Genomic DNA, 23538 nt, shown 5'->3' with positions numbered 1-23538 from the left:
AAATTTACTGAGATGAACAGGCATTTCTACTTATTGGGCAAACAGGAACAGATCAGTAAAATGAGACTCCTCCCATGGCTGCATTTCTGGGGGAGGGGTACTTTGCAGCTGAAAGCTAGCTCTAGAACAGAGGTGGCTTAACGTAAGAGCCACATAGAATAAACATCAGATGTTTGAGAGCTACAAGACATGAACGTCAGATGTTTGAGAGCCACAAGGAAGGAAGACAAATAGATGGGGGAGGCGGAGGGAGGTAGAGGTGAAAAGAAAGCAACTTTAAGTGCATTCTCCAAGCTGCTGGCTGGCTTGGTTTGGAGAAGTGATTTAAGAGACAAATGCCTTCTCCAAGCCGGCTGACAGGGTGGTTGGGGCTTCGAAGGGCACACAATATGTGTGAAAGAGCCACATGTGGCTCCCAAGCCACAGTTTGGCCACCCCTGCTCTAGAAGTTTTCATACTGTATATCTGCATAAGCACAAAGCCCATCAGGATGATGCACAGAGAACCACAAAGAAGTAAAGGTTGTTCCACAAAGGATCCTGCTTGGTCATGTGGATGGACCAATTTAACCAGTTTATAAGAAAGCACCTGAAATTCAAATAACTCCATAGTTGGAATTATATATTCCCAGTCTGAGCAGAGTTATTCCTACCATTCTGAATAAGTCTATCGTTTGCTTAAAATCCAGGTCAATTTCACTTCCTGTCTGCAGAGAAAGTAAAATTAAAAATGAGAACCATAAATGCCAGGATGTGGTTCCACTGCAAGAGTAAGAAACCCATAACTGACATGTCCTATAACAGGGGTGGCCAACGGTAGCTCTCCAGATGTTTTTTGCCTACAACTCCAATCAGCCCCAGCCATTGGGGAGGACAGTGGCTCAGTGGTAGAGAATCTGCTTGGTAAGCAGAAGGTCCCAGGTTCAATCCCTGGCATCTCCAAAAAAGGGTCCAGGCAAATAGGTGTGAAAATCCTCAGCTTGAGACCCTGGAGAGCCGCTGCCAGTCTGAGTAGACAATACTGACTTTGATGGAACAAGGGTCTGATTCAGAATAAGGCAGCTTCATATGTCCATATAATATAGTGGATTCAATGCAAGGAAGAGGTGAGGTGGTAGTGAGCATAGCTCTTTTACTGAGTACAGCAAGTATAGGGCTGCACTAGTAAGACTGAAGACTGGGCCAACGGGGCCAACTTATATACACTCAGGGTTCCTGCACAAGCACGCTATTGGACCATTCAGACCAGCAGGGGGGCCTGTGATTGGAGCAGGGCAGCAGGGATTTGGATCCTACTGTCCATTGTTCCCGCGTCCCTAAGCTCAGTTCTGCAGGCTCCGATGAGCCAGGCAGAACGGCAATAAATATACATATTACAGATCACATACACACCGTGCCCCATCCTCTGTTTTGTATACCTGCTCCACTAGATGTAATACTTTCTTTACTAAGAGGATGTTGCATCTTCCCAACGATCTGCCTGAATCGAGATGACTGTGGGGGGAGGGAGGGGAGGAGAGAAACGTTTAAAGATTAAGTGGAATGCACAGCTATGCTTGCCCATACAAATAATTCACCTTATTGTGATAATAAATATAGTAACAAATTTTGAAAAAATTCTTGTATATTGTTTCATTTCTGGGATTGCTAGTCCATATACCCTAATAATGAACCAAAATTTAGTATGCCACGTTCTGTACACATGATGATTTCTGAAGCTGAACAGAAGTTCCTTTACATGAATATTTACTGGGGCAATAGCCTCCTGCCTGTGTTAGCAGCCTGACAGCAAGGGCTTTTTTGGTAGCAGGAACTCCTTTGCATATTAGGCCACACACCCCTGATGTGGCCAATCCTCCTGGAGCTTACAGTAGACCCTGTAATATGAGCCCTGTAAGCTCCTAGAGGATTGGCTATGTCAGGGGCATAAATGTTGAGGGCAGAGTAGCAAATGGATTCCCACCTAATTGCCACTGCTCTCTTCCTCTGCCCTCTAATTACTATAAATCTAAATGGATTGAGTACATTGTCTATTTCAGCTGGCAAGCAGCTCTGGTCCAGTCTGTTCCCTAGGGGAACACCAAATGGGATAATTAAGTGCTTGGGAGAGAGACGTGAGTAAATATTTCTGTACTCTTTGGAGAAACTTCGGAGTCAGTTACAAAACTGATCCATCCAGGCAACACAGTGGAGAAATAAAGCGTGGGGGGAAGCTTTTAAAACTCTAAGGTGAGCTTCTGTGTGGGAGAAGAAGAAGAGAAGGAGGGAGGAGGAGAAGGAGAAGAAGAAGAAAAGGAGGGAGGAGGAGATGGAGAAGAAGGAGAAGGAGGAGGAGAAGGAGGAGAAGGAGGAGGAGGAGAAGGAGAAAAAGAAGGAGAAAGAGAAAGAGGAGGAGAAGGAGAAGAAAGAGGAGAAGAGAAAAAGAAGGAGGAGGAGGAGGAGAAGGAGGAGGAGGAGGAGGAGAAGAAGGAGGAGAAGGAGGAGGAGGAGAAGAAGGAGGAGGAGAAGGAGAAGAAGGAGAAGGAGAAGGGAAAGAAGAAGGTTTTGCCAGCTGACAGGCATCCATACAACTAGGACTTGACTGAATCCAACAATATCCTGAGACTGAAACTGCACCACCTGCGGAATCTAAGTCACGGTGCAAAACAGCACGTTTATTTGCAAACGCAGCATCACAGCAGATCTACATCCTCCGGGGCCTGGGATAAGAGTCCCTAAGCAAACGGGGAAAGCTTTGTAATATCTCGTGGCAATTAAATCCATTAAGTTCATTATCTGCAGCGCTGAACCACAACTAGGGAGCAAACTAAATTGAATGAGAAGTCCCATGATCCTTTATCTTGGGGACAATTCTGAAAAGGGAGGGAAGGGAGGGAAGAGTTAAGCAGTCCTCTGCTCCTGATTTTGAAAGGCTGCTTTTCTTTTTTTTAAAAAATGGAAGAAAGAATTATGGAGCAGCCTATTCCATGTGGTCTGGCTGTGCAGCAAGCTATCTTCTTGATATTAATTACCTTTATTAGACCCGGCTTTGTCTTTGGTCCTCTTTTCAAGATAAGCTGGTCTAAATATTCAGCCTTTTCGCGCCATGTTTTCAGATTCCGATATTCTTGTTTCATTTTCACCAGTCTAAAAGGAGAGGGGAAATCCCTGTATCTAATAATGAGCCCCTGTGCAAGCAGCCAGATCCATTGCCATGGGGCAATCACAGTTACCATTTAGGGGGTTTACAATTTCATTTCAAGGTTTGCAGATCTGGGATATTCCTAGGTTTGCAAAAAAAAAAAACCTCCACAGAAATTTAAAAAGAAAAACAATTTTAAGGCAATCCTCCCAAGGTTAAGCATAATATCTTCTTGTTTTCTGTGGCCCCAGAAGGTAGGACCAGGACCAATGGGTTGAAATTACATCAAAAGAGTTTCCGGCTCAACATTAGGAAGAACTTCCTGACCATTAGAGCGGTTCCTCAGTGGAACAGGCTCCCTCGGGAGGTGGTGGACTCTCCTTCCTTGGAGGTTTTTCAACAGAGGCTAGATGGCCATCTGGCAGCAATGAAGATCCTGTGAATTTAGGGGGAGGCGTTTGTGAGTTTCCTGCATTGTGCAGGGGCCTGGACTAGATGACCCTGGATGTCCCTTCCAACTTTATGATTCTATATCTGCATGTGGCAGATGTTGCCAAACGATAAGAATTCCCAATGGTGCATGAACGCGGGGGGTAACCAGGGGTGGGTATGTAGAAAAATAGGTGGTGGAGCTCATTAGCATAACTCATTAGCATATGCTGCCCCCCCCCACCAACCAACAGCCACTCGACGCAAGAAGGGAGAGCCCCGGACGAGCGAGGCCTGCTTGGGCTGCCTAGAGATCCAGCCAGCCCAAGCAGGCCTTGCTCACCTGGGGTTTTCCTTGCATGCCCCCCCCCAGTCAAAAGGCCAGCAAGCCACCTGCTGCCCGAAATCACATAAGAAGTGGAGAAAGGGTGGTGTGGGCTTCTCCAGGGGTTAATGAGGGCTGCTGGGGGCGTGGCAAAGCCCCTGGTGGCTGGCTGGCTGCCCACTCTCCTAATCCAGGGATTGTTATGCAGCTGCACTTACTACTCAGTGGACAAGGTAGGTGGGGAGGAGGAGGGTTCAGGAGTTGTGCTCCTGCTGAATTCAAGGCTTGGTGGTAACCAGGAGCAGATGGAAACTGGCTGGAGAAAAATCCTAGAGAGGGAGGCAAGCCTGCAGCAAAGGAAGGAGGAAGCCTGGACGAGGTCAGTAAACTGGCAGTGAGATGCAGGGCAACCTGAGCCAGAGGCAAGAGGGTGGTACTGGACCTATAGCCAGTGGCAGTGTGAGGAAGGAGAAATCCTGTTTTTCCTTACCCTTACTTATTATGGGCCCCAACCTGGATGGCCCAGGCTAGCCTGACCTTGTCAGATCTCAGAAGCTAAGCAGGGCTGGCCCTGGTTAGTACTGGGATGGGAGACCACCGAGGAAATTCTGGATTGCCATGCAGAGGCAGGCAATGGCAAATCACCTATGAATGTCCTTTGCCTTGAAAAACCTAGAGCAGCGGGGGATCAAACGTGCGGTCCAAGGGCCAGATTAGGCTCACGGAGGGCTCTTATCAGGCCCGTAAGCAACTCACTGTCACCTGCTTCCTTCTCTCTCTCTCTCTCTTGCTTCCTTCTGCATCACCGCTTGCTATGTCAGAAGCTACAGAGCAAAGTCTCTGTCTTCTCCATTGGCTGACCAGCACATGAAGCAACTTATATACAAAAAGCTTGCAATGCCCAGCCATTTCATGTTTCCCCCTGGGTCTTAGGCTCAAAGCATTGACCATGAGATTTCTGTAATGAATGTCAATAAATCAAAAGTAGGTTTGTAGAATACAGATATACACCTGAACACCTGAGCAGCATACTCAAGATTACTAAAGCACAGACGTTGTCTCCAGACGATTTGCCCTGGTGAACCAACAATGCATTCAGTCCTAGAGTGGTTTGCATTTCAATGGAAGAGATCACTCACAGAGAAAGAGAGACGATCATGCTGTTTGGAAACAGAATGCTTTTAAAGTACGGTAAAAATGGGATCCAAGATCACTGCAGATGGTGACTGTAGCCATAAAATTAAAAGACCATTTGCTCCTTGGGAGGACAGCTATGGCGAACCTGGGCAGTATAATAAAAAGTAGAGACATCACCCTGCCAACAAAAGTCCGTATTGTTAAAGCGATGGTAATCTCAGTAGTAATGTATGGCTGTGAGAGCTGGACCACAAGAAAGGCCGAGCGCAGAAGAATAGATGCTTTTGAGCTGTGGTGCTGGAGAAGACTCTTGAGAGTCCCTTTGACTGCAAGAAGATCCAATCAGTCAGTCCTAAGGGAAATCAACCCAGACTGTTCCCTGGAAGGTCAGGTACTGAAGCTGAAGCTCAAATACTTTGGCCACCAAATGAGAAGGGAGACCTCACTGGAGAATATCCTGATGCTGGGAAAGACAGAAGGCAAAGAAGAAGGGGACGGCAAAAGATGAGATGAGATGTTTGATGTAACAAACATGAATTTGAGCAGACTTCGGAGGATGGTGGAAGACAGGAGGGCCTGGCATGACTTTGTCCATGGGGTCGCAAAGAGTCGGACTCGACTGTGTGACTGAACAACAACAAAGTATAGCACTGGATGTATAGACTTTTTTGTCATTGGGAAACAGAAACAAACAGTGAAGACTGCAGCCACGGCACTGTTAAAATGAAATACTTGGACTTTAGCTCTCTTGCTTCCCCTTACTCCAGTCCCCAAATTCTATAAAAATTACCTAGATCTGAGCTAATTTCATCCCATTACAATAAAAAGAGACAAACCAAAGTTTGTTTTTTATTTAACGGTGGTATGGACCAGACTACTGATAATTTAGGCTAACTATCCTATCACAGAACGACTGTGATGCAGCTGAGAACATCAATGTCAATTACACTGAGGGCTGAGAGTGAAGTGATGGGAGAATGTAATGAGGAGTGTTTGAATGAAAGAAGCTTTGGCTGGGATAAAGCACTGAAAGCGAAACAGGAAAATTAAATCGATTAAATCATCACACAGCACATTTGATTAATCTGCTGCAAAAAATAGAACGTATGCAGCTGAAGAGGAGGAATATTTTTGTGGATAAGTTACATGGAGACTGTACAATCCACACTTTTCTAAAGTTTATGGCTTCCCTGAAATAAATTGGAGCTGGATTATAGACTTGTGTCTAAGTGGACCTTATTTATCCCAAAATATTTTGGAAGCTGGTATATACATGGAACCGTTTGGTTTTTTTCCTCAATTCCATTTTTCCGTGGGACTTTTTTGGTTGTTCAATCCCCAGGTGGGGGCAGGGGATCCCCTGTTTGGAGGCCCTTCCCCCACTTCAGGGTCATCAGAAAGCTGGTGGGGGAGGGAAATGTCTGCTGGGCACTCCATTATTCCCTATGGAGACCGATTCCAATAGGGTATAATGGAGAATTGATCTGTGGGTATCTGGGGCTCTGTGGGGGGTGCTGTTTTTTGAGGTAGAAGCACCAAATTTTCAGCATAGCATCCAATGCCTCTCCTCAAAACACCCTCCAAGTTTCAAAAGGATTGGTCCAATTCTATGGGTCCCAAAAGAAAGTGCCCCTATCCTTCATTATTTCCGATGGAGGGAAGGCACTGAAAAGGTGTCCGGTCTCCTTAAATGTGATGCCCAGAACTCCCTTCGGAGTTCAATTATGCTTTTCACAACCTTGCTCTTGGCTCCACCCCCAAAGTCCCCAGATATTTCTTGAACTGGACTTGGCAACCCTAGTAAAATATCATCAAGTTGTAGTTGACTTACAGTGACGCTGCAGGGTTTTCAAGGCAAGAAACATTCCTAAGGTCAACCTTGAGCCGGCTACCTGAAAACCCAGCTTCCGCTGGGATCAAACTCAGGTCGTGAGCAGAGGGCTCCGACTGCAGTAGTGCAGCTTTACCGCTCTGCGCCATGGGGCTCTTCGTCTTAATATGTAGTTACCAATAAAGCCAGTACTGTGTGAACTCCAAATGCATCGAACCCAGTATTTAACACTCGCTATCTTGCCTTTCTCGAGGTGGTTCTTTCAAAGCCTTCTGAAGTGTTTTGTAGTCCTCTGAATTCTCTAGAGGAGCCTCTAGATCAAAATTTCCCACTGTGACATTTAAGTCTGGAGACAAGAATGCCGGGTAATCCATGAGCTGGGGTCTGATGACATTGCTGCAAAATAAGAAAAACAAAGGCACTCAAATGAAAGAGTTTCCCCTACATAACACACCACTGTTTTCTCAAGGTCAAAGTCCTTGATACATCTGCAATTAAGAATTGCTTCAATGGGAACTTTTCTAGAAATAATATATATTAGAAATGAGCTTCATTCAGACAAGGGCATTCTTGGGTTAAATCGTACTTTACCCTTTAGTTCTGGGGGGGAGGGGGAGGGGGAGGAGAAGAAGATGATATTAGATTTATATCCCTCCCTTCACTCTGAATATCAGAGTCTCAGAGCGGTCACAATCTCCTTTATCTTCGTCCCCCACAACAAACACCCTGTGAGGTGGGTGGGACTGAGAGAGCTCTTCCAGAAACTGCCTTTTCAAGGACAAACAATTCTTGCGAGAGCTATGGCTGACCCCAGACCATTCTAGCAGCTGCAAGTGGAGGAGTGGGGAATCAAACCCAGTTCTCTCAGATAGGAGTCCACACACTTAACCACTACACCAAACTGGCTCTTTAAAACGGCAGCAGCTTCTACAGGTCAGATCTGTGGACACTGTAACATCCAGTTTGGCCCTCAGTTTTTAAAGTACCCCAAGTCTCCTTTTTGTTTGTACGTCACCCTTATAAAGCTTGTTCCCATACTGCAGACTGCCACTGGTACGGAGGGATACTGGTTTTGGCTGGCTGATGATTTTGAAGATCCAAAATCTCCAAATTTTGGAAGCCTTTGCCTCTCAGCCCAGCCTACCTCAAGGGATTGTTGTGCAGTTAAAGAGGAGAAGAGGAGAACAGTATAAAATGCTTGGGGTTCCCACCGGAGAGAAAGGTGGGAGTATAAATGAAACAAATAATTAGGTAGAAAGATGACTCAGTTCAGGCTCCCAGATAACAGAACTGATTAAAAGAGAATGCTTGAGAGAATTTAAAGAAAATGCTGTTCGAACGCTATTTATGGTACTGATATAATTTTGTTTTACTGATCTGTAAGCTGGTTCAGATGTTTAACAGAAGTGGAAAATAGGTAAAATATGCAGGGTTTTCAAGGTGAGATGCTCAGAGGTGGTTTGCTACTGCCTGCCTCTGCATCATAACCCTGGGATTCCTCGGAGGACTTCCATCCAAATAGTAACCAGGGCCAACCCTCCAGTATCTTTGAACCATCCTCAATTAACCGCATATGGACTAGGGATGACGGAGTTCTCCTGCTGCAGACCCTACAGCTTTAGAACTCATAAGAAAGACAGGGAACAGTGGCTGAAACTTGGCTACACCTGGACTCTTGTCCAATTTTCCCTCTAAGCTGCAGTCTTGTGAGCAAAAATTCTACTTTGTGAGCTTCTGGCATTAAAGTTGTGAGCTACTGCATAAATTATTGTGCTCTGGGGTCATCTTTCCTGAGCTAAGACAAAAATGTGTGAGCTAGAAGCCAAAAATCTGTGAGCTAGCTCACACTACTCAGCTTAGAGGGAACACTGCTTTTGTCCCAGGTCTGGAATTGGAATTTTCACCAGTAAAATGTATGCCAATTCTGAATTATCCTTGACCGAAGAACAGAACAATCCTTCTATCTGGGATGGTCATCCTCTTCCACTGAGTGTGCAGTTTCGGGAGGGATGCACATGGAGCGGTGAGGGAGGTAGGGGACACCCACCTAGCCAGCCAGATCAGCCGAATCAGCCCTGGCGATTGATGGGGTAACAGATGTCGCAGCCAGACCGCCCTCACATCCATATCCTGTGACTATTTGTACAACAAACACTAGGAGTTCATGGTAAGCTGAAATCTAAACCTAGGTGGCAAGAATAATCACCTTGTGTTATCTTTCCTGTCTTTTGGTGGTGGAACCCGCATGAACATGGAACAGGCCACCGCCTTGGCAGGATCTGCTCCTTTCATTTTCAGCTGCAAAAGAAAAATCATTTACACTAAAATGAATACGGATGTAGCATTAATCCGATATCCAAAACATGGCATCAAGCAGCTAAGAACATAAGAGTAGCCATGTTGGATCAGGCCAAGGGCCCATCCAGTCCAACACTCTGTGTCACACAGTGGCCAAAAAAACCCAGGCACCATCAGGAGGTCCATCAGTGGGGCCAGGACACTAGAATAGGGTTGTCAAGTCCAATTCAAGAAATATCTGGGAACTTTGGAGGTGGAGCCAGGAGACTTTGGGGGTGGAGCCAGGAGCAAGGTTGTGACAACCAGAATTGAACTCCAATGGGATTTCTGGCCATCACATTTAAAGGGACCACACACCTTTGAAATGTCTTCCCTCCACTGGAAATAATCAAGGATAGGGACAACTTTTGGGGCTCATAGAATTGGACCCCCTGGTCCAATCTTTTTGAACCTTGGAGGGTCTTTAGAGGAGAGGAACTGGATGCTGTGCAGAAAATTCGGTGCTTCTACCTCAAAAAAACAGCCCTCCCAGAGCCCCAGATGATCACAGATCAATTCTCCATTATATCCTATGGGAATTGGGTTCCACAGGGAATAATGGAGTGCCCAGCGGACATTTTCTCCCCCTCCCCACTTTCTCATGACCCTGGAGAGGAGGGAGGTCCTCCAAACCAGGAGATCCCCTCCCCCCACCTGGGGATTGGCAACCCTACACCAGAAACCCTCCTGATGCTCTGCTGATTATGGCCGCCTTCTATGACTTTCTGTCCTGTACTCATGGAAGAAAGGAAGCAGAGTTGAAAAGTTTCTACAGGTTTAGAAATCCTATAGATTCAGGTGGATGCAGGGCTTTTTGGTTGAGCAGGAACTCCTTTGCATATTAGGCCACACACCCCTGATGTAGCCAGTCCTCCTGGAGCTTACAGCAGGACCTGTATTATGAGCCCTGTAAGCTCTTAGACGATTGGCTACATCAGGGGTGTGTGGCCTTATATGCAAAGGAGTTCCTGCTACAAAAAAAAAGCCCTGTGTGGATCTATTTCACTGCAGCTGCGAGCTTTCTTCTGACACAAGGAGCTTTCCTCCAAAGAACCTGGCTCTATTCTTAGAGGAAGATGTCTTGGATCCACCCAACAGCTTCACTAAGGCAAAGTCATCTTATAAAGGGCCAAAATGCATATTACCAGACCTCAGATTCAGCAGGAGCTCACAGGAGCACAGCTCCTGAACCTTTCTGACAGTTCCCCCTCTTATTCCCCACCTACCTTGTCCATTGTCCATTATGTGCAGCTGCATAACATTCCCTGGATTAGGAGAGCAGGCAGCCAGCCAGCCACCAGTGGCTTTGCCATGCCCCCAGCAACCCTCATTAACCCCTGGAGAAGTCCGCACCACCCTTTCTCCACTTCTTGTGTGATTTTGGGTGATGGGTGGTTTGCTGGCCTTTTGACAGGGGGGGAGCAGCCTAGGAGAGCCCCAGGTCAGCGAGGTAGGGCAGTCAAGTCCCTGGTCTGGGCGGTAGTTCCCCCACCCATGAGGTTCCCAACCCGCTGGCCCACATTGAGCTGGCGGGGGGAACCTCCTATGGCACCAATGCAATGACATCACCTGGAAGTTAAGTCATTGCGCTGGTGGCCTCTCTAGGTACCACAGAGTTTTAACCTCCCAAATGGCTAGAGCGTCGGGGGGGGGGGAACCATAGTTTTCCAGGAAATGCCTAGAGCGGTCATGTGCAGCATCACCGGTGCAATGACATCACTTCCGGGTGACGTCATCATGCATGAGCCATACAGGGAGGTTCCCTCCGCCAGCCCAATGTGGGCCGGCGGTTTGTGAACCTCCCAGGTGGGGGAACCTCTGCCTGGACTGGGGGTTTGGCAGCCCTACCTGCTTGGGCTGGCTGGAGATCCAGCCAGCCCAAGCAGGCCTCACTCACCTGGTGCTCTCCTGGGCTGCCTCCCCGCCCCCCCGCTCCAGGAAGAAAGGGACTTGGCAACCCCAGAAGCAGGCGTCGCTCACCTGGGGCTCTCCTTCTGGCGGGGGAGGGCGGGATATAAAAATAAAATTTGCTTTGCTTTGCTTTGCTTTGCTCCTTTCTTGCATTGGGTTGCTTTCGGCTGGGGGGGGGCATATGTTAATGGGTAATTCTAATGAGCTCCTCCACCTATTTTTCTACAAAACGACCCCTGCATATTACGGGTTTTTTACAAGTTGGATCTCATTTTCTTGCAGTCAGACAGCAGCTGCAAGGAAAGGCATTTTTAAAATGCACAGGAGCGACTGGGCTCAGGACAATGGCTTGACGGGGGGGGGGGGCTCCTGTAGCCCTGTGCCATTTTCCTGAATGGAAATGGGGGGGGGGGGGTAATTTGCCTATTTAAAATGCAATACTTTTGCATGTTTGTAAAGAACTGTAATCTACATTATAAGCTGACTTGCAGGACAGGGGATGATTTGCAAAGCACAGGCAGGGTGCTGGCTCCACGGTAGTCCTAGCCCTTTCAGCCCCCTGTAGCTTGAATTCAAACAATCTAATGAAGCAAATAAATAGATAGTGACCTGATGTGAATATCCATATCCAAGACTTCCATAGCAGAACATAAACTCCACATCTGCTGCGCAGAACACCTGAAAGCATAAAAACTCCATCTTCTAGTGCAAAACACCTATATTTTATATAACAAATTAAATTTAAATGATGGTTATGGCATACATGTTATATGCGTTACGATATGCAATATTTTCTAAAAGACTAATTGATTTTATCTATCTACCTCCTAAGTAATAAACATTTCTTTAAACATCAAGTTCAAACCGCCCCCCCCCCCGCCCCTTCCACATTCACATAGTGTAATTCTTAGTGCTAGATAATAAGAGCTTTACTATAATTGGCCTGATAACAAAATAGACTTCTGGCTTTCATTTCGTCCCGAGAACAGAGTGTTCCGTGAAGTCGTCTCTATTACTGAGACAATTCGATGGAACTTGGTCTTCAGTTGAGAAGAATCTTAACTATGAAGAAGGAGTACTTGATTCTTCGGTAATGTAATGCAGAAACAGAAGGCATAACAATTTCAGCTGATTTAAACAAATGAGTTTAAAAGTGGTTGTGCTCTACTAGAACTCACGTGGACGCGTGAAATGCTTTATACTGAGTCAAACCAAAAGGTTTATCAAGGTCAGTATGGCTGCTTACAGGCGGTGAAAGCTGCCCCAGGAATGGCAGAAAGGCAGATCTGTCTGCTATCCCTGTCCTGCTCCCAAGCCATCCCTGGCTTACCAGGAGCGGGCTCAAAAAGGCACCACTTTAAAAGCTGTGTCTCCAAGGCGCCTCCCCGGCTCTCTGGACGGGGAGCTGCCGATGGGTTGCTTGAGCGCTCCCAATGCTCCCCAGGGTACCTGCAGTCCGTCCCTCTACTGCAGGCCATTGGGATGCTCCCAGTAAGCCAGAATTCATTGCTAGTGTGAGTGCCTAAGTCAAGTGCTGAATCTTCTAACCAAGTTGATTTTACCCAGGTGGTTTTTTGTAGAGAGAGCCCAGCAGAAAGTCATTCGCATATTAGGCCACACCCCCTGACATCACCACATGGGGCTTTTTTGTAGAAAAAGTTCAACAGGAACTCATTTGCACATTAAGCCACACTCCCTGGTGCCAAGCTAGCCGGAACTGAGTTTCTGTGCGCTCCTGCTCAAAAAAAGTCCTGATTTTACCCCTGGAGGGGGAAAAAAAGGAGACTTTCCCAATTAGGAGTGAAACTGATTAGACCAGAGGCTGCTCCCCAGGAAGTGACTAAAACAGGTATATTACAGGTATATCACAACTCTGTTCTTCAGCCTATATCATTCCTGGCTTTGGACTTAGAAACAACTCTTCCTATGCCCATTTTCTTTTTCTTTGGCCTGTTCACACCAAAACCAGTCTCTTCTTTGGACAACTGCGTTTCAAGTTACACGTGCAACACCGGGTCTCTTTTAGAGCATATTCTATAATATACATCTGCTTCACTTTTTAATAAACAGTGGGGCATGTAAGGCAGAGATGTTCTGCCAGGCCTTTGGCTGAGGACAGCAACTGGGCAGCAAGCAGTGGGGCGCTCTGGATTTCCCTCCCCCCGCAATCTACCTCCTAGACCCTCTAGAGAGATGCAATCCCTAAAACAAATTATCCACCATCTGGAATCATATGGTGCTTTAATATTAAATTAACTTAATGGATTGTTGTGTTTTTAACCTGATCTAAGCCAGCCTGAGTCCTGCTTGCAGGGAAGGGCGGCCCGAAAGTCTAAATAATAAAACAAAACAACAACTTACCATATTTCGAATTCTCATGGCACATGTTTCAGTGAAAGACTGTCTCTGAAAGGGGAGGGGGGGTAAGGGAGAGAAGAATGGGAAAATTTAGAATGCTCCTCCCATTTGCAACATTCACTACATAAAGACAACAAAACACAAATCTAACCGAATAGCTTAATCAAAATTCCAAGCAAAAGGCAACAGGAACCAAAGGCCTTGGGTTGGAGACCTCTCATGTGCTATGCACGCCTGTAACTGTTCCAGTGTTGTATCTTTTCCATAGTCTTTATAAGGCTGGTTTCAACTCCAGGACCACTGGAGAGTTCCCTGTGTGTTGGCATGTGGGGAGGGGCCATTGTTGCAGACAGGGAATTAAATCTGTACCTGCAGCATCCCCAAGAATGTGATGCATGGATTCTAAGCGTTGTGCTGCAGTCTTCCCCCCCAGAGGGTACTTTGTTCCCTTTTGTTGTGCATGCGGACCAAAGTGAAGACTGTATAGGGTGTTCCTGCCTGGCTCACTGGAGCCATAAGAACGGAGCTTGGGGACTCAGGAACAATCCTGAGCCCCCTGCTGGTTTGAATGACCCAATAACCTGCTTGCGCGGAAACCCTGAGTTGTATATAGCTGGCCCCCAGTCGTGAAGTGCTGCCTATCTAATGCTGTGCCTAATAAAGAAATGATGTTCACTACCACCTCGCCTCTTCAATGCATTGAACCCACTATATTATACCTTTGCTCTTTTCCTTTTTGTGTTTTGAGTGCGAGTGAAGGAAGGATGTTGTGAAGGCATGCAAGCACTGCCACCTATCAGCTTCCATATATGGGGAGCTGATATGGGGACCCTGTCAGCATGCTTCTTTAAGATTGGTGGGTGTGGGCAGAGTCGTTAAAGACCTCAGTGCAGTTGCTACTGTCACAGATACGGCCAGGGGATCACAGGGGGTGCTTTTCAGGTCCCTGGAGCTGGGTCTTTTTTGTAAATACGTTTGCTCTGTTGAGAAAGCATGAAATATTGACTAGCTATGCCCCGTGGTGCAGAGCGGTAAAGCTGCAGTACTGCGGTCAAACTCTCTGCTCATGATCTGAGTTCGATCCCGGCAGAAGCTGGGTTCAGGTAGCCAGCTCAAGGTTGACTCAGCCTTCCATCCTTCTGAGGTTGGTAAAATGAGGACCCAGCTTGCTGGGGGGAAAGTGAGAAAGGTCTGCCGTGAAAATGTTGTGATGTGACGTCACCCCAGAGTTGGAAATGACTGGTGCTTGCACAGGGGACTACCTTTTATACCAGTTACAAGTTGGCATTGATGATGGGCTGGAATCTAGATTTTTGGATTGCTCCTCCTGTTATTTAACCTCCCCCCGCAATGTAGCCTTATTATAAGCATTCTTTATTAAATACGAAATACAACAAATAATTATTTTTAGAAAGAAAAGTAATATATTCATATTTGTGAGCCTCAGTTTCAAAGCAGGTCAGTACAATCCGCACTCAAGAGAGTACCTCTTCACTGTACTTACCTGAATGACTTCATAAAGGTGCATCGTTACAGTCCCAAACAGCCTTGGGAAATCTTTTGGCCCCTCAAAGCCTACCAACTCTAGAACAATTCTGTTCCTAGGATCACTTCTCTGGTTTGGAACCTGAAAATTAAAACGTGGGGCAGACATTTTTTTATTGGAGCAGCAATTTTGCTCAGCAGCATTCACTCATAGATGCCACAGGAGGTTACTGCCTGCAGGGCTTGGCCATCCACTAGACGGGGGGGGGGGGGCAAACTTGCTTTACGTAAGAGCCACATTGAATAAATGTCAGAAGTTTGAGAGCTGCAAGACATGAAAGCCAGATATTTGAGAGCTGGGAGGGAGGGAGGAAGGAGAATGCATTATCCAAGTTCCAGCTGGCTTGGAGAAGTGATTTAAAGAGAGAAATGTCTTCTCCAAGTCAGCTGACAGGGTGGTGGGGGCTTTGAGAGCCAAATAATATGTGTGAAAGAGCAACAGTTTGACCACCCCTGCACTAGACAAACCAAAGTGATAGACAAGGACACCAGAGCTGGGTAGAACAATAGAGCCGTTACAGACCAATGGGCAGCCCGGGGGGGGGGGGGAAGGGGCAGGAGGTCAAGGCTGTAGGGCAATGTGGGAACCCAACCAGTGTTCTACCATGTCTACTCGGAAGTCCCTGTATGTTGCATGGGATTTACTCCCAGGTAAGCATGCTTAGGAGTACAGCCCTTGGAATGAGCTATTCAATGTTTCATGTTTGTGCTTGTTCGATGAATGGGGAAGGGCATCAAAATCATAGGTTACCTAGGGTGGGAAAAACTCCTACACCAGCTCTGATTGGACGTCAACAGTAACGATATGTGGCCATCATTAAAATGGTGATACCAGCCCAATACGGTTTAAAAGTTGTAGACTGGATCCAGCCAGGTTTTTTTTTTGTATTCTTTAATGTGTGTGTATGTTTTTGCGCGCAGATGGAAGTCATGTCAACCTCTGGTGACTGACCCGTCCTGGGGTCCTGGAGGATATTCAGAGGTGGCTAAATAAAGCCTGCCCCTGCCTCCCGACTGCTGGTATTCCAAGGAGGTCTCCCATCCAAGTACCCACCAGAGTTGTCCCTGCTTAGCTTCTGAGATCTGATGAGATCAGGCTTGCCTGCGCTATCGAGGTCAGGTCTATGCTTTTCTGATGATGAAAAAGCAAGGAGGGAGTCCCCTTTGACCACCGAAAAGGCCATGCTGGGGATCGTGGAACTTGCGCAGACAATAGCTGTGCAGCACAGGGTAATTAGGTGCAACTGACTGAAAAATCTAGCTGGATCTAATCCTACATACATTTCCTCCATCTTTCTTTTCATAATACTCCTGCAAGTGGCTAGCATCCACTACTTATCCAGCTTCTCCATCTCTCAGACACTTCTAAAATCTGTTAAAAGTATAGCAGGGGTGGAATTCCAGCAGGAGCCCCTTTGCATTTTAGGCCACCACACACCCCTGATGTAGCCAATCCTCCAAGGGTTTACAAGACTCTTTTTTGTAAGCTCTTGGAGGATTGGCTACTTCGGGGGGCGGGGGGTGGCCTAATATGCAAAGGAGCTCCTGCTAGAATTCCACCCCTGAGTATAGTAACAACCAACAGCTAGCCAGGTTTTCAAGCAGGTAACGGTTAATGGACAGTTAATTAATTAATTATTGTGTGACATGGTGTGTGGAATAGCCCAGGAGATCTCGAAAGGGATTGTTTGGCAGCCGAAGCCGTAGTTCTTTTTTGGAGCCTCTAGGTGGCGAGCTATGCTTCTTTTTAGGCTGAGCGTGTTGTGACTTGCCTAGGTCACCCAGCTGGCTTCCAGCTGACAGTTTTCAGACTATTTTACATCCCGTAAAAATAGCTTATGGATACCTTTATGGAAAAATATCTCACGTCTCCGAAACTAACTGCATTGATCCTCTTGTTGGATTTTGGGTTTGCTCTGTAAACCTGAGGATTGGTACATTTCATTATTTTGTCGATACTAATGCGAATCAGTAAGTTGGTGTCTCGCTTAACGTTGACTGAAAAAGAACCTCAGGTTAAGATTGCATAAACCTTTCAAGTGAGTTGGCTATAAAATAAAGAAGAGAGGTAGACGTGGAGTAACGCTGTTATAAAAAGGGTGAACATCTGAGGCTACACGGGCGGCAACCCAACAAAAGCCCTTCTCAGTTGGGGTGCCAAAATTTTGGAGCTACCTCTCCCAAGTTCCCAGGGAGATTAGTCTGTCTCAGCCAGCAGGTGAAGACATTTCTTTTTCATCTGGTGCACTCCCAGTAAACTCTTAGTGGACTTCCCCCCACCCCAGCTGTGTTGTGTTTGTGTATCTATTTTTTGTTTTGTTTTGTATTGTTAAATGCTTTATATATCTTCTTTTCGAGTTCAAGAACCTTTAAGTTACCTATGGCAGGTAACAAAAACTGAAGCAACTTCATTCACTAGATTGACTGTCGTTTTATAGACCAGCAGCTTCTTGTATTCACTCCTGCAAGCAGGCAATCTGGCTTTAGCCAGGTTCAGGAGGGTAACCAGGGCTCATTTTGTAGCAAGAGCTCCTTTGCATATTAGGCCACACACCCCTGATGTAGCCAATCGTCCAAGAGTTTACAGGGCTGTTCTTACAGGACCTACTGTAAACTCCAGGAGTGGAGTTTACAGTAGGACCTACTGTACACTCAAGGGGGTGTGGCCTAATATGCAAAGGAGCTCCTGCTACAAAATGAGCCCTTAGGGTAACCATGATGCTGCAAAAGAGCTGGATTCGAGTCCAGTCGCACCTTAGAGAATGAGCTTTCAAGAGTCAACGCTAAGGTGCTACTGGGCTCAAATCTGGTTTTACCCATAATGTTGGCATTATGATTTGGGTATATTTTTGAAAATGACCAGAATTTAATTTTCGGAGAGCATAGCTGTTCACACACTGGAAGAACTGGGAAAAAGGATACATTTGGGGGTGAAATCTTTCAACTGCTTCACACTAACAGCCAGCAAGCCAACCTATTGGAATACAGAACACCAAATTAAAAGTCAGTTTTTTTCTTAGAACTATCTTGGAGTCATGACTTTCTAAAAGCACATTGTACTTATTTATGAGTCATGTTATGCAAGATCATTGAGATCTACTTTTTTTGTGTGACAATAAACAATTCGATGCTTTGTGCACAAAGGCTGTTATGTGCTTAAAAAGCCAAGCAAAAGTATTCCGTGTTAAAAAAAGGAACATTAGTGTTTCCTGAGGAAGTAATTTCATGTGTATGCATACCTACCTTATTTTAGGATAATGTATATCTCATTAGTATGTCTTATAAAAGTACAGGCAGATTCAGGTGCATAGCCAGGTTGGTCTGAAATAGCAGAATAAAGTTTGAGTCCAGTGGCACCTCTAAGCTCAATGAAGTTTTATTCTGGGTATCAGCTTTTGTGTGTATGCACACGTCTTCATATACATAAGAGGCATATGTGCACACAAAAGCTTGGAAAGGAAAGGTCCCCTGTGCAACCACCAGTCGTTTCCGACTCTGGGGTGATGTTGCTTTCACAACGTTTTCATGGCAGACTTTTTTACAGGATGGTTTGCCATTGCCTTCCCCAGTCATCTCCGCTTTCCCCCCAGCAAGCTGGGGACTCATTTTACCGACCTCAGAAGGATGGAAGGCTGAGTCAACCTCGAGCCGGCTACCTGAAAACCCAGCTTCCGCAGGGGATCGAACTCAGGTCGTGAGCAGAGCTTAGGACTGCAGCTTTAACACTCTGCACCACGGGGCTCTTACACAAAAGCTTACACCCAGAATAAAACTTTGTTGGTCTTAAAGGTGCCACTGGACCCAAACTATGTTCTTAAAGTACAAGCAGACATCTTTTCTTTATATGCATCTATATATGTATTTGATCATTTGAAATGTGGGTGTTGGAGGAGAGTTTTACAGATACTGTGGATCGCCAACACGCCCGCCCCCCCCCCCCCAAAAAGTGGGGCTATCGTCCTTTGGTCACATCATGAGAAGGCCCGCATTCCACAGGGAGGGACAGTGGCTCAGTGGTAGAGCATCTGCTTGGTAAGCAGAAGGTTCCAGGTTCAATCCCTGGGATCTCCAATTAAAAAGGGTTCAGGCAAGTAGGCGTGAAAAACCTCAGCTGGAGACCCTGGAGAGCAGCTGCCAGTCTGAACAGACAATACTGACTTTGATGGACTGAGGGTCTGATTCAGCAGAAGGCAGCTTCATGTGTTCATAAGGCAGGAGTCACTGGGAAAGACAATCATACCAGGAACAGCTGAAGGCAGCAGGGAAAGAGGAAGGCCTAACATGAGCTGGATGGATTCCATCGAGGAAGAAAAAGAAGATTTGGATTTATACCTCCCCTTCACTCTGAATCTCAGAGCAGCTCACAATCTCTTTTATCTTCTCCGCACCCCTCCCTCCCAACAGACACCCTGTGAGGTGGGTGAGGCTGAGAAGCTGCCCTTTCAAGGACAGCTCTGTGAGAGCTATGGCTGACCCAAGGCCATTCCAGCAGCTGCAAATGGAGGAGTGGGGAATCAATGGCCCTCAGTTTGCAAGACTTGAGCAAGGCTGTTAAATGATGGGATGTTTTAGAAATAATTAATTTATAGAGCTGCCATAAGTCAAAAGCAAATTGACACTACTTAACAAACAAGCACGTGTGCGCGCGCACACACACATACCCTTCTTGCTATATAACCTCCACACACAATCCAGACTCATCCAATCAAGAATAAGGAGCATGTTCTTTAATACTGGCTTGGAAGAACGTTTCCACAGACGGAAGGATTTGTGCCCACAGTATGTGACTTACTCCCCTCTCACTGCAGCCCCAAGTGACAGGAAACAGCATTTCGAGGGAGGATTTGGGCTGGGGGTGGAGAGCATCCTTGGAAATAGATCCAAGCAGAGGTCATTCCATAGCAAAAGAAGTGCCGGAGCTCATTAGCATAACTCGTTTACCTATGCCACACGCCCCTGACATCACTGGAAGGTGGACTCAATGATATCAGCTCAGCATCTACCTGAAAATTTAGAGGAGGGACGGTGGCTCAGTGGTAGAACCTCTACTTGGTAAGCAGAAGGTCCCAGGTTCAATCCCCGGCACCTCCAACTAAAAAGGGTTCAGGCAAATAGGCTGAAAAACCTCAGCTGGAGACCCTGGAGAGCTGCTGCCAGTCTGAGTAGACAATACTGACTTAGATGGACCAAAGGTCTGATTCAGTATAAGGCAGCTTCGTATGTTCATAAAATGCTTCTTGAATTAGAATTGTCATAATGAAACCTTCCTCCCATCATACTTTTTAAATTACTCTCTTCTAGGTGGCCACAGTGGCATGAGGAAGATGTCCATCTGTCTGCTTTAGATGTTTTGGTTCTTTCCCCATTTCATCTGAGGGAAAATATTAAAGTTTGTCAAATCTTGGAGTTCGGCAAAATTCTCACAGGGGGTGGTTTGAACAATGGCGCCCAGAAGCAAGTATTTCTTTGATGGGGGGAGGGATTAAGAAAGAGCACAATTTGATTATATTAACACTTGTACAGATTTCCAGTCTTATATTCCCCAGAAATATCTTAATTTCTCATATTACTGATACTGTTTTCTATGTTGAACAAAGTAGGAGTCAAGTTTCACCTTTAAGACCAACCAAGTTTTATTCTGAACGTAAGCTTTCGTGTGCACTCTAAGCACACTTCATCATTATCTTCTTCTTCAATACCTGATCATCTTCTTCTTCTTCAATACCTGATCCCCTCATCTGATGAAGTGTGCTTAGAAAGCTTACGTTCTGAATAAAACTTGGTCTTAAAGGTGAAACTTGACTCCTGCTTTGTTCAACTGCTTCAGACCAACACGGCTGACAACTTGGATCTGTTTTCTATGTTGTCAATATACGATTTGCTTTTGTATCTGATCATCAATGCTAATGCTGGACACGATGATAGTGCTCCTATGTTAGTTTTTTCTTGTTATTTCTTTCTCTTATATGGATAATTTGAAGTGTAAATTGCTGTGAAGAAAACGATTGTTGTTCATTTGATATGTTTTTCTTTAAAAATTAATAAAATTTAAGTATTAAAAAAAAGAGCACAATAAAATGTAGAGGTTCCGAAGCTCCCCTCCTGTGAGCTCCTGCCCCAAATGAGGCTGGATCCAAGCCGTTAGTATGTGGCCTAGTCAACTTTTAACCTATCCTGTCCTTTGACATGCTGCTGCGTCAGAGATATGTTGGCTGCTTAAGGACATCCTTACCTGCTGTGTTCAAGCATTTCCAAAAGCTGACTCATCTACCATTAAACAGAGGAATCAGTGGCAATATTTTTGGCGGCTTTAGGCAAAGCACATGGTACCATTCTAACTATCAGCATGTTGTGATCATTAGTTTAACATAACACCAGTGTAAGAAGCTAAAAGTGGGTGCGCTACAGAATTTAAGGACCAGCAAATAAATATTGAAGAGCCCTTTGGTGTAGAGAGGTAAGCTGCGGTACTGCAGTCCAAGCTCTGCTCACGACCTAAATTCAATCCCTACAGGAGCTGGGTTCAGGGAGCTGGCTCAAGGTTGACTCAGCCTTCCATCCTTCCGAGGCTGGGAAAATGAGTCCCCAGATTGCTGGGGGAAAGTGTAGATGACTGGGGAAGGCAATGGCAAACCACCCCGTAAAAAGTCTGCCGTGAAAGCAACATCACCCCAGAGTCGGAAACGACTGGTGCTTGTACAGAGGACTACCTTTTTAAAATAAATATTTAGGATAGTGACTGCTGAATCCGAATGCCCCAAACCACTATCTTTCTCCGACACTGTCAGGCCTCATTTTGGGCAGGAGCTCACAGGAGCGGAGCTCTGGAACCTCTAGATTTTATTGCGCTCTTTCTTTCTTACTGCCCCCTCCCCACGCTTCTGGGCTCTATTGTTCAAACCCCCTGGGAGAACGTTGCAGAACGCTAAGACTTTACAAACGTTCTAATATTTTCTCCACAAAAAAATGGGGAAATAACCGAAACATCTAAAGAAGACAGATTGAAATCTTCATCGTGCCACTGTGGCCACATAGGAGAAAGTAATTTTAAAAGTATGATGGGGATAAGGTAGATGCTGAGCTGATACAATTTAGTACACCTTCCGGTGATGTCGGGTGTGTGTGGCATATGCAAATGAGTTGTGCTAATGAGCTCCGGCACCTCTTTTTGTATGAAATGATGCCTGTGCACTTCATTTATACCAGCATCAGAGGCTGATGGACTAACACAGTACATTTGGGACTAGGATATGAGTACTTGTGGACTTGTAACAGCATCCTACTATGGTTTTAGTCAAAACGTACTAAAGGAACTTTAAAGAGTCAAGCAAAAGAAATAAAGATGTCTCCAGGACAATCACACACACACCCCCTCCAGTTTGGTGTAGTGGTTAAATGCGCGGACTCTTATCTGGGATAACTGGGTTTGATTCCCTACTCCTCCACCTGCAGCTGCTGGAATGGCTTTGGGTCAGCCCTAGCTCTCGTAGGAGCTGTCCTCAGAAGGGCAGCTTCTGTGAGAGCTCTCTCAGCCCCACCTACCTCACAGTGTGTCTGTTGTGGGGGGCGGGGAAGGTAAAGGAGACTGTGACCACTCTGAGATTCAGAATACAGGCAGGATATACATCCAATATCTTCTTTTTCCATTAGTCGACAGAATGTGTTTGCAAATCCGCAGTAGCTGTTCCAACAAATAAAGCAGTAAATGGAACGAATCCTAACAAATACCAATTAATCTCTGGCAACGATGTGGCACTACTGATCATTTTACAGTCATAAAAGCATAATTTAGAGACGTGAAGGTTTTTTTTTAATATACATACCACATCACCACAAGGAACTAAATTATGAACATCAGTGATCAGTTCAGATCCTGAGCTTTCAGGACTCTTCTGGTTTTTCAACAACAGCTATAAAATAAAAGGGAATTGAGATTCTGCAGTTAATGACAAAGTATATGCACTGCAATATGAAACCACGGGTTCCCAAAGAAAACAAAATGAGGTCAAAGAACAGTTACAAAAATACAAATTGCTGGAGGCTGGCATCCCTATTTCAGAGCCACAGGTGCTCTGTTGGAGCACAGTGCCCCCACCAACAACACACTGTCCTGCTCCTGGGCCATTTAAACTCCCCAGTCCGACAGCAGGGCGCTTTTGGGCACTTTTACACACACTAAATAATGCACTTTCAATGCACCTTGCAGCTGGATTTCACTGTGTGAAAAGCAAGATCTGCTTGCAAATGTCTTAGTCTTACACAGCCTGGGACCAACATACCTGCGGACCATCTCCTCCCATATATGCCCTGGAGGTCGCTTTGTTCAGCCTCCCAAGATCTTTTGACCAGCCCCAGCCCAAGAGATGCCCGTCTTGCCTCGACCAGGTCCTGTCTCCAACCTGGTGGAATCAGCTCCCTATGGGTATCGGGGCCCTACCTGGCTTGTTAGCCTTTCATAGGGCCTGTAAAATGGACCAGTTCTCCAAGGCTTTTGGATGAGGCACAGGTGTCTATTAGATCGGTTGGCCTCCCCTACTGTACCATT

The 23538-nt window shown here is 45.9% G+C and overlaps 1 protein-coding gene across 1 annotated transcript; it reads right to left on the bottom strand.

Moving 5' to 3' along the window:
* Nucleotides 1–442: 442 nt before the first annotated feature.
* Nucleotides 443–22915, bottom strand: C2CD6 (C2 calcium dependent domain containing 6). The gene is made up of 11 exons (XM_060257039.1): nucleotides 22817–22915; nucleotides 17916–17967; nucleotides 16840–16991; nucleotides 14953–15075; nucleotides 13452–13496; nucleotides 11700–11768; nucleotides 9049–9140; nucleotides 7086–7238; nucleotides 3011–3125; nucleotides 1418–1493; nucleotides 443–465 (listed from the first exon to the last, which is right to left on the bottom strand). Exons 3-11 carry the CDS (start codon nucleotides 16936–16938, stop codon nucleotides 443–445), a joined length of 795 nt encoding a protein of 264 aa, XP_060113022.1. The 5' UTR covers nucleotides 16939–16991; nucleotides 17916–17967; nucleotides 22817–22915.
* Between the last annotated feature and the right edge of the window lie 623 nt (nucleotides 22916–23538).

This window comes from Heteronotia binoei, chromosome 16 (genome assembly GCF_032191835.1).
Source record: "Heteronotia binoei isolate CCM8104 ecotype False Entrance Well chromosome 16, APGP_CSIRO_Hbin_v1, whole genome shotgun sequence".
NCBI classification, from domain to species: Eukaryota; Metazoa; Chordata; class Lepidosauria; order Squamata; family Gekkonidae; genus Heteronotia; species Heteronotia binoei.
The sequence above is the reverse complement of the archived record's forward strand: the minus strand, read 5'-3'. Positions and strand labels throughout refer to the sequence as shown.